Source organism: Macrosteles quadrilineatus, unplaced genomic scaffold (assembly GCF_028750875.1).
Source record: "Macrosteles quadrilineatus isolate MER2022 unplaced genomic scaffold, UCM_ALF_1.0 Scaffold_13__1_contigs__length_4303367, whole genome shotgun sequence".
NCBI classification, from domain to species: Eukaryota; Metazoa; Arthropoda; class Insecta; order Hemiptera; family Cicadellidae; genus Macrosteles; species Macrosteles quadrilineatus.
The window spans coordinates 1,629,625-1,644,990 of NW_026542606.1; the positions used below are offsets into that span (position 1 = coordinate 1,629,625).

Consider the following 15,366-nt stretch of genomic DNA (forward strand, 5'->3'; position numbering starts at 1 on the left):
AGGCTAAAAATAAAACTGAATTAACACTGTTCTACATTTCTTGAGCAATCATTGAAATAACCGATTTGCAAACAATGGAAACATAGACAAAGTCATAGAACACAACCAAGTAGAAGAAATATAAATAATGTTTTTTTTTAAATTTATAATCGTTATCATAGACAACCTAATGCGACTATGAGAGGGAAAAATTTGTAGAAAACACTAAAAAAACAAGATCAGCTTTTTTTTAAAAAAAAGATAAGATATTTACAAAAGATTTTGATTATATCTAACTGTTGTGTAGATTGTGAGTATTTCCATAATCTTTGAGTCGCCTGTAAAGCAATTGCTCGAATTCGAGCAACAGGTACACTAGTTCTATTTAAATAGGGAAGAAATGTGATATTTTAAAGGAGACATTTAAGTTTTTTTTAATCCAATCAGGCAAATGGAAATTTCATTAGTCTGCAGGTTTGCTGCGGCAGGGATATTTTGTATTTTCACTCTCTATTTTTAACCTTCTGCATGATCCTGAGACTACATTTTATAAGACTGGGCTGAACAACAAAACTGTCGTTCAACTCTTGCATGGGCACTCCTCTCTAGTTAAAATCTTAATACCAATAAAGGTGTGAAGTCTAAATCACCACACTAACATAGAAAATTTCACAATTTTGCAATTATGTCATAGTAGTCTCCAAAACACATCCTTGTTCAGTGAATAAGTAGATATAAGCATGGATAATACCATAGACTAACCAACACAAGTAGACTTCTCATCCCATTGTAAATTTTGAAGCACGTTTTTCGTGTCTAGTTCATGTACGTGACACATGGGCGCTAGTGTCGACGAAACTTTGTTTCTATTATTTTAGGGTTAATTTCTTGATTTGTGCTTTACTGTTTGGTTATATAACTAGGGGACCAGTTATTGTTTATGATTAGATCGTATTATTTGGTTAAACGGGGTTTTAAATGGCTGTAATAACAGGAAACAAATTGTAAACAAAACACGACCTCTGCATAAACCGTACAGGAACTAACAATAAAATTGTCTTCAGCTGTTCCATAAGGATGAGAAATCTACTAAAGGAGTATGTTTTATCTATGATAATACTTATACTATACATCCCCTGAAGCAAGCTGTGATGATTTCTAATATCCTTGATATTACAACTTTGATCAGCTGTCCTGGTTACCATGCAAATTTAACTTGTTTATTTGTGTTGTTCTGTAATGTTGGTTTTTACTCAAATAAAGCCTTAGAATTTGTAAAAGGTTTATTCATTAATTCAACAATTTATTTGAGTAAAAACAAATCAAATGGAGAAAATACTAAAACCACAACTTCTAGATATCAATCCGGTTTCTCCAACAGCAAAAAAAGAATTTTCTCACTGGATCAAGACTTTCCAAAACTATGTTAACATTGCTAAAGTTTCAAATGAAGATGTTTTAAAAGTACTTATCAATGCTGTGTCTTATAAGACATTTGAATTCATTGAAGAATGTTCAACATACGAAGAAGCTATCAAGACATTAAAAGAGATATATTGCAAATCTCCTAATGTAATTTTTGCAAGGCACAAACTAGCTACAAGAAAACAGATTTCAAATGAAAACATTCAACAATATGTCCAAGCTTTGAAATCATTAAGCAAAGACTGTGAATTCAAATCTGTAACTTCAGAACAAAACCGATGCGACTACATACGAGATGCATTTATAAATGGTTTACTATCTGCTGACATTCGACAACGGCTCTTGGAAAACAAACAATTAGAACTTCAAGATGCTATCAATCAATCTCTAGCTCTAGAAATGGCTCAGAATAATGCACAAGTTTATGATAAATACATAAATCATTCTACTAGTGAAGTACTAAATGCAATTCCTAAGGCAAGTCAGAGTATTAAGGAGGAAGAAAATGTAATTAAGTCAGAAAATTCAAAAATGTTAGCTGCTGCACAGTCTAGGTGCTTCTTCTGTGACCATCAGCGTCATCCACGTTCCGTATGTCCAGCAAAAGATGTCACTTGCCATTGTTGTGGTAAAAAGGTCACTTCTCAAAGGTATGTAAATCCAAAGCTATCAACAGAGGTTTTAGTCGAAACAATAAAGTCTCCGCTTTTTCAGATTCGTCTGAAAATACCTCAGCTAATATTACTGCCGCTGGATCTGCTTGCTTGTCAAAAGCTGTCGTCTCAGCCAGAGTAAATGGTAGACATGCTAACTCTTTAATTGATACTGGTAGTTCTGATAGCTACATAAATCATGATTTTGTTTTAAAACACGGAATTAAAGTAATACCTGGAAGTGGACAGGTTTCTATGGCTACTACAACTTTGACATCTAAAGTATTCTAGGCTACGTATTAGTAGACTTACATATTCAAGGTCATATGTACAATGGTTTTAAGTTGTCAATTTTGCCTCAGTTATGTGCAGATGTATTACTCGGCCATGATCTCATGAAGTATCACTCTCATGTTGACGTATCTTTTGGAGGACCTAGATCACCACTTTCTATATGTAGCTTACTATCGGCTGATGTTGTATCTCCAAAATTGTTCAGTAATTTAGTTCCTAATATACGACCCATTGCCACTAAGACTCGAAGATTTTCAGACGAAGACAAACAATTCATTACCTGTGAGGTACAAAACATGCTATCTGAGGGCATTATTGAAGAGACTAACTCTCCCTGGCGAGCTCAGCCACTAATCACTGTGAATGAAAACCATAAGAAACGTCTAGTTATTGACTATTTACAAACAATAAATAAATATACTTTACTTGTTGCTTACCCACTACCCCGGATTGACGACATTGTAAGTAAAGTGGCTAGTTATGCCATATTCAGTACTATTGACTTGAAATCAGCATATCATCAAATTCCCATTTCTGTTGAAGAAAGACCTTACACAGCATTCGAAGCTGATGATGGTAAGCTATACCAGTTCACTAGAATCCCCTTTGGTGTCACCAACGGTGTAGCCTGCTTTCAAAGAGTGATAGACTCCATAATATCAAAAGAAAATCTTAAAGGAGTGTATGCTTATTTAGATGATATAACCATCTGTGGCGGCTCTCAAGCAGAACATGACGAGAATTAACAAAGGTTTCTACAGGTACGGTAGCTAAAAAGTATAATTTCACTTTGAACAATAAGAAGTCCAAGTATTCTCTTAGTTCAATAAAGCTATTAGGTTATTTGATATGTAATAAAACCATGAGACCAGATCCAGACAGACTGAAACCGTTGTTGGAAATGCCTCCTCCCAAAGATGCAACATCTCTTAAGCGTGTTGTGGGAATGTTTGCCCATTACTCTAGGTGGATACGTAATTTTTCAGACAAAATACAAAACTTGGTCCGTTGTAAATCTTTTCCTTTGCCTCAATCTGCAAAATCTGCCTTTGATGAACTGAAAAAGGACATTGCCAGCTCGATTATTACTACCATTGACCCAGAAAGTCCACTACTGGTAGAGACTGATGCATCTGACTTTGCTGTTGCTGCAACTCTAAGTCAAAATGGAAGACCTGTAGCATTATTTTCCAGAAGTCTTTCTGACACTGAAAAAAGACACTCTGCTATTGAAAAGGAAGCAAGTGCCATTGTAGAAGCTGTACGGAAATGGAAACACTTTCTTATCGGTCATCATTTCAAACTAATGACAGATCAACAAGCCCTTTCCTTTATTTTTGATATGAAACACTCAAGTAAGATCAAAAATGACAAAATTTTGCGGTGGCGACTTGAGTTGTCGTGTTACAGTTTTGATATTGTGTATCGTCCAGGAAATAAAAATGTCGTAGCAGATACATTCTCAAGAGTCAGTGCCTCAGTTACTGAAAGGCCTAATCGTCTCTTTGATTTACATCAAGCACTAAGCCATCCGGGTGTGACTCGAATGTACCACTGGATTAGGAGTAAGAATCTCCCTTATTCCCTACAGGAAGTAAAGAATATAACAACGTCGTGTCCTGTTTGTGCTGAGGTTAAGCCACGTTTTTACAAACCTGTTGATCAGCACCTAATCAAGGCTACTTCGCCATTTGAAAGATTGAACATTGACTTCAAAGGACCTATTCCATCTAGCACAGGAAATAATTATTTACTTACCATCATAGATGAGTATTCCAGATTCCCATTTGCATATCCGTGTAGGAATACTAGTTCGTCTACTGTGATTAATTGCCTTAGTAATCTATTTCCAATGTTTGGAATTCCAAGTTACATCCACTCCGACAGAGGATCTTCATTTTTGTCTCAAGAACTAGTATCGTTTTTACATTCTCGTGGTATCGCCACAAGTAAAACAACACCTTACAATCCAGAAGGAAACGGACAAGTCGAGCGCTTCAACAGAACACTTTGGAGAACAATAACCCTTGCACTTAAGACAAAGAATTTACCAATTAGGCAGTGGGAGCTTGTTCTCAATGATGCATTGCATGCTATTAGATCTTTACTGTGTACAGCTACCAATGCAACTCACCACGAATGCTTTTATGTGCACTCTAGGAGATCAAGCAATGGAATTGCTTTGCCCACATGGCTAAGTTTTCCTGGACCAGCTCTACTGAAACGCCATAATCAGTCAAGCAAGTACGATGAGAAAGTGGATGAAGTAGAGATTATCGAAGCTAACCCTCAGTATGCTCGTGTTCTAAATCAAAATGGACAAGAATCGAACGTGTCTCTAAAGCATTTGGCTCCTCGAGGGGATGTGAGACTTCTAAGAGATGAAACCGACACTGCTATGGCCCAGACATCAAATTCTCAAGAAGAACAAGATGAGGCACAAAATGGACAAGAATCGAACGTGTCTCTAAAGCATTTGGCTCCTCGAGGGGATGTGAGACTTCTAAGAGATGAAACCGACACTGCTATGGCCCAGACATCAAATTCTCAAGAAGAACAAGATGAGGCACAAAATGATGATGTACAAATAAATGAAAATCCAACCGATGATATGGAAACAAGTGAAAGTGTACCTAATTTACCAGTAACTTCTCAAAGACCATTCAGGGAGAAAAGACTACCAAAATACCTACTGTACAAGATTATGCACACAATTTTAACCAGGGGAGAATGTAATGATTTCTAATATCCTTGATATTACAACTTTGATCAGCTGTCCTGGTTACCATGCAAATTTAACTTGTTTATTTGTGTTGTTCTGTAATGTTGGTTTTTACTCAAATAAAGCCTTAGAATTTGTAAAAGGTTTATTCATTAATTCAACACAAGCCTAGATGTATAGATGTATAGATGAATGTCCCAATGGTCCCCTAATAGAATAGCCGCCACTGGCTATATATTAGAATACAGGGTGGCTTGCAACCATATGAACAAACTTTGTCACGTTATTCAACGTATCAAAAGAAACAAAAATGTGATAAAACATGTGTCCTATCTCATTCCGTTTTTGGTATATCTGTCTGTTTGTGATTTTTACAAAAATATTCATAACTTATTAACTGTTTGAACTACGGCGTTAACATTCAATGAAAATGTATAGACCACTATGTTTGTGCAAAGTGTAAATAAAAACTCTATCACCGTTAACAAATTGTGGTTTTTTAAAATATTTGAATCAAAATTCAATGAAAACCGTTACGAGTAATTTATAAAATTTATTTTAAAACCGCCATTTTTTAACGGTTTAAGCGTTTTTATTCATATTTTGCACAAAAATAGCAAAAGACCTTATAAAAACCTAAAAAAAAACTTATAGATCATGTGTCTTTGTGATCTATAAGAAAATTTTTTTTACAGAAATTCAACGCCATATAGCTCAAATTGTTAATAAGTTATGAATATTTTTATAAAAATCACATACAGACAGATAGACCAATACCCCCGCCGCAGCATACCTGCAGACTAAGCGAATTTCCATTTGCCTGATTTGATTTTCAATTAAATCTATTCAAATGACATTAGGTTTAATTAGTACCTAGGTTTGCTGCCTACAGGGTAATAAAGTGTGTTTTTTAGTAAAATATTAATAGCTTAGTATAAAATAAATAGATTAGCCAAGTTTGATCCAAATATTGCATAAATAAGCAAACTACAACAGTTTACTTATTCTCCATAAGAATAACATGGGAATTTTTAATTTACAATTTTCTCTGTAACCAATAACCATACAAAAACACTTCAATATACTGAATTATTTGTTTTTTTAAGCTCTTCAAAATGGTCCAGAGGAAATTTGGGAAATTTTATGTTTTGAGAGGACAAAAATGAGAAAACCTATTTTTACCCCATAAATCCCCCCATAAAACCCCGTTCCCATGGTCCGATCATGCTGGTTCGCAAACTCGTTCGAATAAACATAGGTTTACACGTTTGTACCAAATTTCATCGAAATGGGATCATTTTTGCTTGAGTTATCGTGCTAACGGACACATATGTATATATATATAAAAATATTAATAAGCAAAATAATAAAAACCAGAGTACCCTGAAATTCATTTTTTATTTAAACTTAAAATAGTTTAAATAAAAAATTAATTTCAGGGTACTATGGTTTTTATTATTTTGCTTATTAATTGAAAAAGTAGCCCTAAAAAGTGAACAGAACTATCAAGATATATAAATATATATACCCAATATTCAAGAAAATAAAATTCACAATGGAAATACAAAAAGATGAAATCAATTTTCTCGACTTAACAATTGGAAAAAACAATGACAAACATTATTTTAAAATTTATAGAAAAGCCACTCAAACAGATCTAGTTATTCCTGCTGACTCAAATTCACCGTGGCAACATAAAATAGCAAGCTTAACTCTATGGTACACAGAATGTTACGAGTACATCTAAATGAAAATGATTACAATTTGGACAAATGCATTATAAAAGACATAGCTGCAAGAAATGGATACTAAACTAGTTAAATAGACAAATTAATTAAGAAAATACAAAATAAGAAAACCCAAAATTCAGACAAAGAAGATAAGAAGGAGGATATTTGTCTTCCGTACAGTTCGGTATTAAACAAACCAATCAGAAAAACATTTCAAGCATATAAATTAAAAATTAGCTGTAGATCTAGAAACAACGCATTCAAATTAATTAATAAACTATCTAACAAGAACCCACATACAATTGACAAATATAACAAACCCGGAATATACAAAATTAAATGTCTAAATTGTCCCAAATTCTACATTGGTCAGACTGGAAGAGCATTTTCATGCAGATTCAAAGAACATATCCAAGCCGTAAAATCTAACAATCAAACATCTCAACGTTCAATGTACGCAGAACATATATTAGAAAACAATCACAATTATGGCAAATTAGAAAAATGTGTCGAAATTCTAAATTATGAGAAAAAGGGTGAAAAAATGGATATAAAAGAATAACTACAAATCTACCTACACTCAAAAGAACACGGCAACCAAATTCTCAATATAATGCAAAAACAAATACCCCCGCCGCAGCAAACCTGCAGACTAAGCGAATTTCCATTTGACTGATTGGATTTACACTGAAATGTCTGCTTAAATATAACATTTATTCTTGATTTAAATAGAATTAGTTTAACAAGTACTTAGGTTTGCTGCATCAGGGAGGGTAAAACTGCTTTTTTTTGTAAAATGTGAATGGTTAGTAAGAAATAAAAACATTTTCCAAATTTGATCAAGATATGTTCACAAACTAGCAAACTAGAACAGTTTACTTATTCTCATAAGAATAACATGGGAATTTTAAATTTACAATTTTTTGGAATTTTCTCCGTAACCATTAGGCGCATAATAACGCTTCAATATACTAAATTATTTGTTTTTTTAAGCTCTACAAAATGGTTTGGAAAGAAATTGCTAAATTTTATGTTTTTTGGGTCAAAAATGGGAAAAACCTATTTTTACCCCATAAAACCCCCCGTAAACCCCCGTTCCCATGGTCCGATCATGCTGGATCGTGAACTCGTTCGAATAAACGTACGTTTACACGTTTGTACCAAATTTCATCAAAATCGGATCATTTTTGCTCGAGTTATCGTGCTGACGGACACATATACAGGGTGTCCATAAAAAACGTTTCAGGACTTAGGGAAACGAATCCTCAAACTAAAAGGAAGGAAAAAGTTTATGGGAAGGTATGTCCGAAAATCCATATTTACCCAGATATCCGCCATTTTGTTTTTTATACAAAAATATTTTTATCTGTGAAGTTTTTTATTCGATTATTATGAAACTTGGTAAACATGTTACCATACACAAGACCTATAATAGAAAAAATAATAAAGTTGTTCCGATTGTAAATTTCAAAATGGTGGCCGTTTGAATGTTTCTAACTTAAATAACTCGAAAACGGATAATTCTATGAAAAAATGTCAAGGATACTTTTTTTTAGCATTTTTAATTTTCTATCTAACGATACCAAGACCAAAAAGATCGGACAAAAGATAACTGAAATATAATGGTTTTTGTGTAAAAATAAGGCAAAAATTAAGGGTTCCCCGACAAACTTTGCCTTATTTTTACACAAAAACCGTTATATTTCAGTTATCTTTTGTCCGATCTTTTTGGTCTTGGTATCGTTAGATAGGAAATTAAAAATGCTAAAAAAAGTATTCTTGAAATTTTTTCATAGAATTAGCCGTTTTCGAGTTATTTAAGTTAGTAAAATTCAAACGGCCACCATTTTGAAATTTAAAATCGGAACAACTTTATTATTTTTTCTATTATAGGTCTTGTGTATGGTAACATGTTTACCAAGTTTCATAATCATCGAATAAAAAACTTCACAGATAAAAATATTTTTGTATAAAAAACAAAATGGCGGATATCTTGGTAAATATGGATTTTCGGACATACCTTCCCATAAACTTTTTTCTTCCTTTTAGTATGAGGATTCGTTTCCCTAAGTCCTGAAACGTTTTTTATGGACACCCTGTATATATATTTAAATATATAAATATATATATATATATGGGTATATATATATATATATATATATGAATTTGAACGGATGGTGTTTTTGGCCTCTAGGGACCTCAAAACGAAAAAAAAAATCGGTCCCGCGTCCAGGTCTTACCATGAGTACTACAGTAATAGCTTATTCCCTATATGGGAAATTCGCTAAAACAAAATCCAATTCATGAAAAAATCAGACAAATCAGGGAAGAATCTTATACATTCACATGTTAAAAAAATACACCTAACCATTTAATCGAAATTTACTATGCATTCAAAACATGTTATTAACTATTTATTTATTTGTTTGTTTACGTACTTTTATAATACTGTGACCATGGCCTTAGTGCTGAAATACGTATTAGTTGAATAAAAATGAATTTCAGGGTACTCTGGTTTTTATTATTTTACTTATTTGTATATATAAATATATATATATATATGAATTTGAACGGATGGTGTTTTGGCTTCTAGGGACATCAAAATGAAAAAGTAAATCGGTCCCAGGACTAAGTCTTACCATGAGACCTACGGTAATAGCTTATTCCCTATATGGGAAATTCGCTAAAAAGGGCTAATGATCCCACTAACCTACAATTTATACCAGTGACTTTTAATGGATGCACCGGCGTTAATAAAAGGTTCTTCATTGTATTTTCTTCACTCCAAATCCGGCAGTTTTAAGGGCATACGTAAAGTAACTAGTCTATGCCGATAAACCAAAAGTGTTGTACAATTTGAAAGTAAACCTCCGTCGTGTGATTTACCTAGCTGCTGGGTAAATCAACTAGACTTCCAGATTGTGTTTCATTTGAACTCTTATGCATGACATAAAAGTACCAATGAATAAATAAATTCATTGCCATGGTAATAAGCAAATTGTTAAAGCATTTTAAAGCTGTATTCTTGTCCACTCAAATTAACGGAAGGCCTATTTACTCACCAGCTCCATTTAATTTTAGCTAAATTTGCACACTTCATTTATTTGCCAAAAAATAAATACTGTCTTTATTTGTAGAATGCTAGTAATTTTTTTCCTAATTCTGTATGACTCAAAGATCATATTTAGGTAAAGAAACCAGTATTTATAATTTAAAAAAAATTATTATACATAACTCATCAAACAATTTTTTTTAAACTGGAATAACAAGATTTTTGATAGATTTTTTATAGAAATAAGAGTATAAAAGTGATTTATTTACATTGTGTATGTCCTTATACAATATATATTGAAGTGATTTACATAATTAAAAGACACAATTTTATGTGTGAAAAAAATTTTATTAAAAAATAGGAATTTTTGTAAAAAAAATGGTTTTAGTGAAAATTTCAGTTTTTGTAGCAACTAAATATCATTATAGGCTAACTTAATTTTGCTGTTGCTTAGAAACTAAATATTTATGTTGAAAATAGTAATAAGTATTTTTTTCTTCAAAACTGTATTACCTAAAAAAACATAAATAAACAAGAACTAAATATTTTATATCGCTTGTACACTACTACAATTCAATCAGAAGCAAGAATAGGCCTAAAATAATAATAACATAAAATGAACACAACTTATATAAGGATTGAAACAGTGTTTTTGTCAATGAAATAGACCTACCTCATTACACCTTATAGTTTTTCAGGGTATGGTAGCATTTAAAGCACTGCCCTGGGTGAAGGCCTGGTTTTCTTGCACAGAAATGCACTGTTTCTTTTCTCTGTCCAGCTTTCCTGTTGCTGCAAACAGCGCACTTTTTGCTGTTGCTTTTTTCATTGGCATAAATAAAATAAGGTTTTTTATCTAACCTATCTTCTTGGTCAGCCGAAGAAGGACGACCTCGCTGAGAATAAGATTTGTTACGTACACCAGAAACAAGTTCAGTGATCAGCATTTCCCTAAATCTCTTTGAATCGATGGGAGTCCATGTTGTATAGAAGGAGACTGTTGACAACACATACTTCCATAAGCCAGAACCACAGTTTCTCCACCACACTTTAGATTTCCGAACAAACATGTAGGACGATATGTAATGGTCGGCAGTGTCGACTCCTCCTATTCTCTCATTGTAATCACATACAACAACTGGTTTGGAGACAATTTCATCTCTTTTTCTTCCTTTTTCTCTTCTTTTCACCAATTGCATATCACAGTTATGACACAAACTCATCATGATGACATGTCTCTGGTCCCGCCACATTAACACCAAAACATTGTCTTTGTGACGGTAGGCTGCTGTCTCAAGTTTCTTCAAAAGACCCTTTAGCCTTTTCTTATTTACATGACTGGGATTACCTTGTCTATTTGAATTGACTGTACCAGTAAGATGCATTTATATCTTTAGAAACTCTTTAGCTAATGACAAACTTGTATACAATCGGTCAGTATATATGTGGAAACCGCAATCTGGCCCACATACTTGCCTCACTCTTTGTGCCAACAGCAAAACAATTTTGGTTGTGAATTGCAAGTCAGGATAAGGTAAGATCTCAAACGTGAAAATGTATCCTGGCCTGGCATCAGATACTACAAAAACCTTTAGACCCCCTTTAATCGGCTTTTTTGGGGTTGTACTGCGTGAAGTACCTTTGAACGAAATAGTACTTTCTTCCATAGAAATCTCAGATGGATGGAGGTACAATGTACTCTGTAAACTTAGTCTGAAGGTAAGCAATTATATTTTTTAGCTTGTCCCCTCGTGATCCGGTTACCACCGAACATCCGGTTCCGGTTACCGGTAGGTACCACCGGTACTCGAACACTTTCAAGTCCAAAATATTTGGAAAAGCTTTTCCTGGAAAATACCTGGCTAAAGAATGGTTGATTATAAAGCCAATCTTGAGCAAAGTCTTGAAGCGAGGGTTTAGTATTGAGTCCCATGTTTAGGACCACTCCGATGAATGCTCTTATCTCCTCTAACGTTACATCAGTCTATGAGTGCCAGATTGAATTTTTTTGCAACAGCCTCTCATTAGAAATGACAACCTTAGCATTGTTTATTTGTCTCAGTAACAATAGTTTCTGTTTCTAAAAGTTCATCTGTCATAAACAGTTGAAAAAACTGTAATGGGCTATTAGGTTTGTAGCCTATTGGTGGTTTGTAGCCAGATTCCAAAGTGTAAGGGAAATGGGGAAAATCTTGGTCAGTATTTGTGTAAGTCCCATAGTTATGATCTTCATTAGGCTTGTTCTCGGTTTGGATAGGCCTAGGCCGAGACCTTTTACCCTGAGTGCTAAGACTAGACTTCTTTTTGGTTTTGAGACTTTAGTTTTTCTCGATCCATGCAAATGTCTACCTGTTGCAAGTTTAGTGCACTACAAGCAATTACAGGTAGAGGTGGGAATGAAGTACTGGAATCGTTACTTTGTAATCGTTACATGGTTGGTGCTAAAGTAATTGTTACTCAAGTATCAGAGTACCGGTTCCGATTGCTTTGTTATAGTAGCAAATCGATGTATCTGGAATCGTTTAGAGAAGATGATTCCATGCCGTTTCGATTCCGTAAATGAGTCCAGCTACCAGCTTGCTTGACAAGCGAGATAACCCCATTTCACAGTCCAGTCCAACACTTATAAATATTGCATTGAAGTTGATCCCAAAGAGCTTCGCTTCGCTCCGCTTAATTAACTCTGCCGCCGCCTCGCACCCGTGGGTGAACAGTTGATATTTTTGAATGAGAAATCCAGTATGATTTGAAAATAATGTTAGTTAAAATTGTGTTGATTACAATGTGCAAAAACATATCTCGTAGTTTTGTTTATTCTAACCTTCCTTAGAATGATTTAATTGTTACAAATTGCTACAGTAATTGATTGTATAAATTTGTGTAATAATATACAAATTTAAATTAATTAATGATAGATTAGATGATTGATTGATGATTAATAATTCATGAATACTATATATTGGAAACTCATTTAAATTGTATTTATTGCGATACAAACCCAAACAAATATTTATTTGGCTTCAGTAAACTTTGATTCAAAAGGCGTTACTGTAACTGGAATACATCGGAGTATCAATACCATGACGATTACGAGTGCAATCGGTCGATTGCGGCTACTCTGTAACGGCGGTAACGAAGTAATCGTTTGGAATCGGAACGGTTACTTGTAATGAGTCCACGAGTGTAGCTGGAATCATTGTAGCGGCTACATCGATGGAATCATTTAGCCCATCTCTAATTACAGGTAATTCGGTAGGCCCACCGATACTTACATTATGTATTGTTGAAAATATGGATCATCAATATGTTCAACAGGCAAGTCGGTACTTACATTATGTATTCCAGGTCCATCTAATGTCCCAAAGTTTATATCATCTTGAAGATAAAATGGATCAATATGTTCAACAGGCAAATCGGGATCACTATTATCACCATCTTCATCACTATTTTTGTCGGTTGTCTACTTCTGGATCGGTTGGATCTGAACTGCTATTTGATAATAAATCGTCTTCAAACAACAAACCAGCTATATCAGAATCACTTATATTATTTGTTCCATCAGCAATTTTGGGATTTAGCAACGAATCATCCATTTTATAGGCTTACGTGACAAGAACTAACTCAAATCATAACAGTTAAGTAAAACACGAAAACAAACAACTAACTGAAAATATCTGATTGTATGTAAACAATAATGAAAAGTAAAAGTAAAGCACGCAATTCGGTAATAACAACTACATTCGGTAGTAAACAAACCAAGCAACATTTAGTAAACAGCTGCCGTGCAGTCAGTCAGCTGCCGCTACAGACAGCAGTTCAGTTCAGCTAACGAGCCAAGACGACTAACATAAGTTCTAAGATTAAATTGAGCATTGAATATGTGTTCAAACGGTTCTGAAAAAATTCCCCAGATGGCAGCAGATGTCAAACATCAACCCTAGTGGTGAAATAAAATATCTATGTTTGTCCAAATACAAGCACAGTACGTTGTCATATCTACGGCGGGCCTGGCCCGACATTAGAGTTTGTGCGACCATGATGCACGGCGGGGCTCCCCGCCACTTGAGCGGAAAGGGTTTTAAAAGAAAATCTTTACTATATAGGTGTTAATCAACTTAAGTCAGATTACATCAAAACCTGTCAAATTAACTAATATAGGAGTTAAGTGATTTTTTTAAATTATACCTATAAACTATTTTAAAATACATAAACAGCTTACCTTTATTCTATAAGGATCAGAGATGACTAGGAGTTTTGTTAGTTTTGCACTCAGTTGTGAAGCAACTACTCTGAAAATACAAAAATCTGTGCTTAAACTCTTCTAGCAGGGTTTTTTTTATACCTACATGGTGTTTTTTTATAACATAACCCAAATTAAAAATTAGTGATGGGCGGATCCAAGAAAATGTCGGTACCGGATCCGGATCTTGAAAAATTCGGATCCGGATCCAGACCCACACACTGTCAAAAGGCGGGTTAAAAAAAACCTAACTAACAGAATGCCAATTTAAATCATACTGTTTGAAATTAAATTGGTAATGTTAAAGGTTAATATATCTTATATATAAAGTAATCTCCAGTTGAGCCCATAATCCCTCATTTTTTGGGGACACTAAAACTTTTCAAAATCATAAAATGAAACTTTGTGCTAAGTTTGCACGACCACCAAAAGGGTATCTGTGTATATTTTACTATAGTTCGATCTTGAGTATGCTATATCGTGGTTTTTGCATGCAGCATCCAATTTATTTATGCCTGGATCACCTCTTGTTAATCTCTTCCTTATATTCGTTCCAGGTCCACAGTACTGATAGCTGGGTATGTGAAGTTCTACCCTGTGTCTGAAGAGATAAGCAACGGGTGATCCAGTCATAAATAAATTGGATGCTGCACGCAAAAACCACAATATAGCATACTCAAGATCGAAGGATAGTAAAATTAGATCAGTGGCTGACAGCTTATTAGCTTGGGAAAGGGTAAAAGCTTCAGACTCAAGTACTGGTGAGAGAGCTGCCGCCTGGGCAGTTACTAACATAATGAAAACTAAAGCAAAACTTGGTAGGGGAAAAGAATAAAAACAAATAAGAAAGAAAAACCTGTTGGGAAAAAGAAAAAAAAATCCTAAATGGAAAAATAAAAGTGGTAATTTTTTTATATTTTTATTTATTATCAATCATCACATTACATCAAATTAATTGACAAGTGATTTGTCCATAAGTCTTAATTAATACTAAAAGTAGACTAAAATTAAAAATGAGAAAATTAAAATCTATTTTTGCTCTGATAAGAATTCATCAACACTGTAAAAAGCCTTCTCCAATAACCATTTTTTCAAGGTTTTTTTTAAGCTAGCTACAGACTCTGTGTTTTTAATGAACGTGGGTAATTTGTTGTAAATTTGTGGTCCCATATATTGAGGGGAGAGGTGGAACAGTTGAAGCCTATGTTGAACCGGTTTGATTAAATTTTTAAATCTCGTGTTATGAGAATGGTTTTGTTGGCTATCCATGA

At 34.0% G+C, this 15,366-nt stretch overlaps 1 protein-coding gene across 2 annotated transcripts in view; it reads right to left on the bottom strand.

Moving 5' to 3' along the window:
- Nucleotides 1–15,366, bottom strand: part of LOC129004958 (uncharacterized) — a 120,112-nt gene that overhangs the window by 69,511 nt on the left and 35,235 nt on the right. For both annotated transcript variants that reach the window (XM_054433684.1, XM_054433686.1), the window contains exon 5: nt 14,075–14,144. In XM_054433684.1, the coding sequence (XP_054289659.1) occupies nt 14,075–14,144 (70 nt within the window). The remainder of the gene's footprint in view (nt 1–14,074; nt 14,145–15,366) is intronic.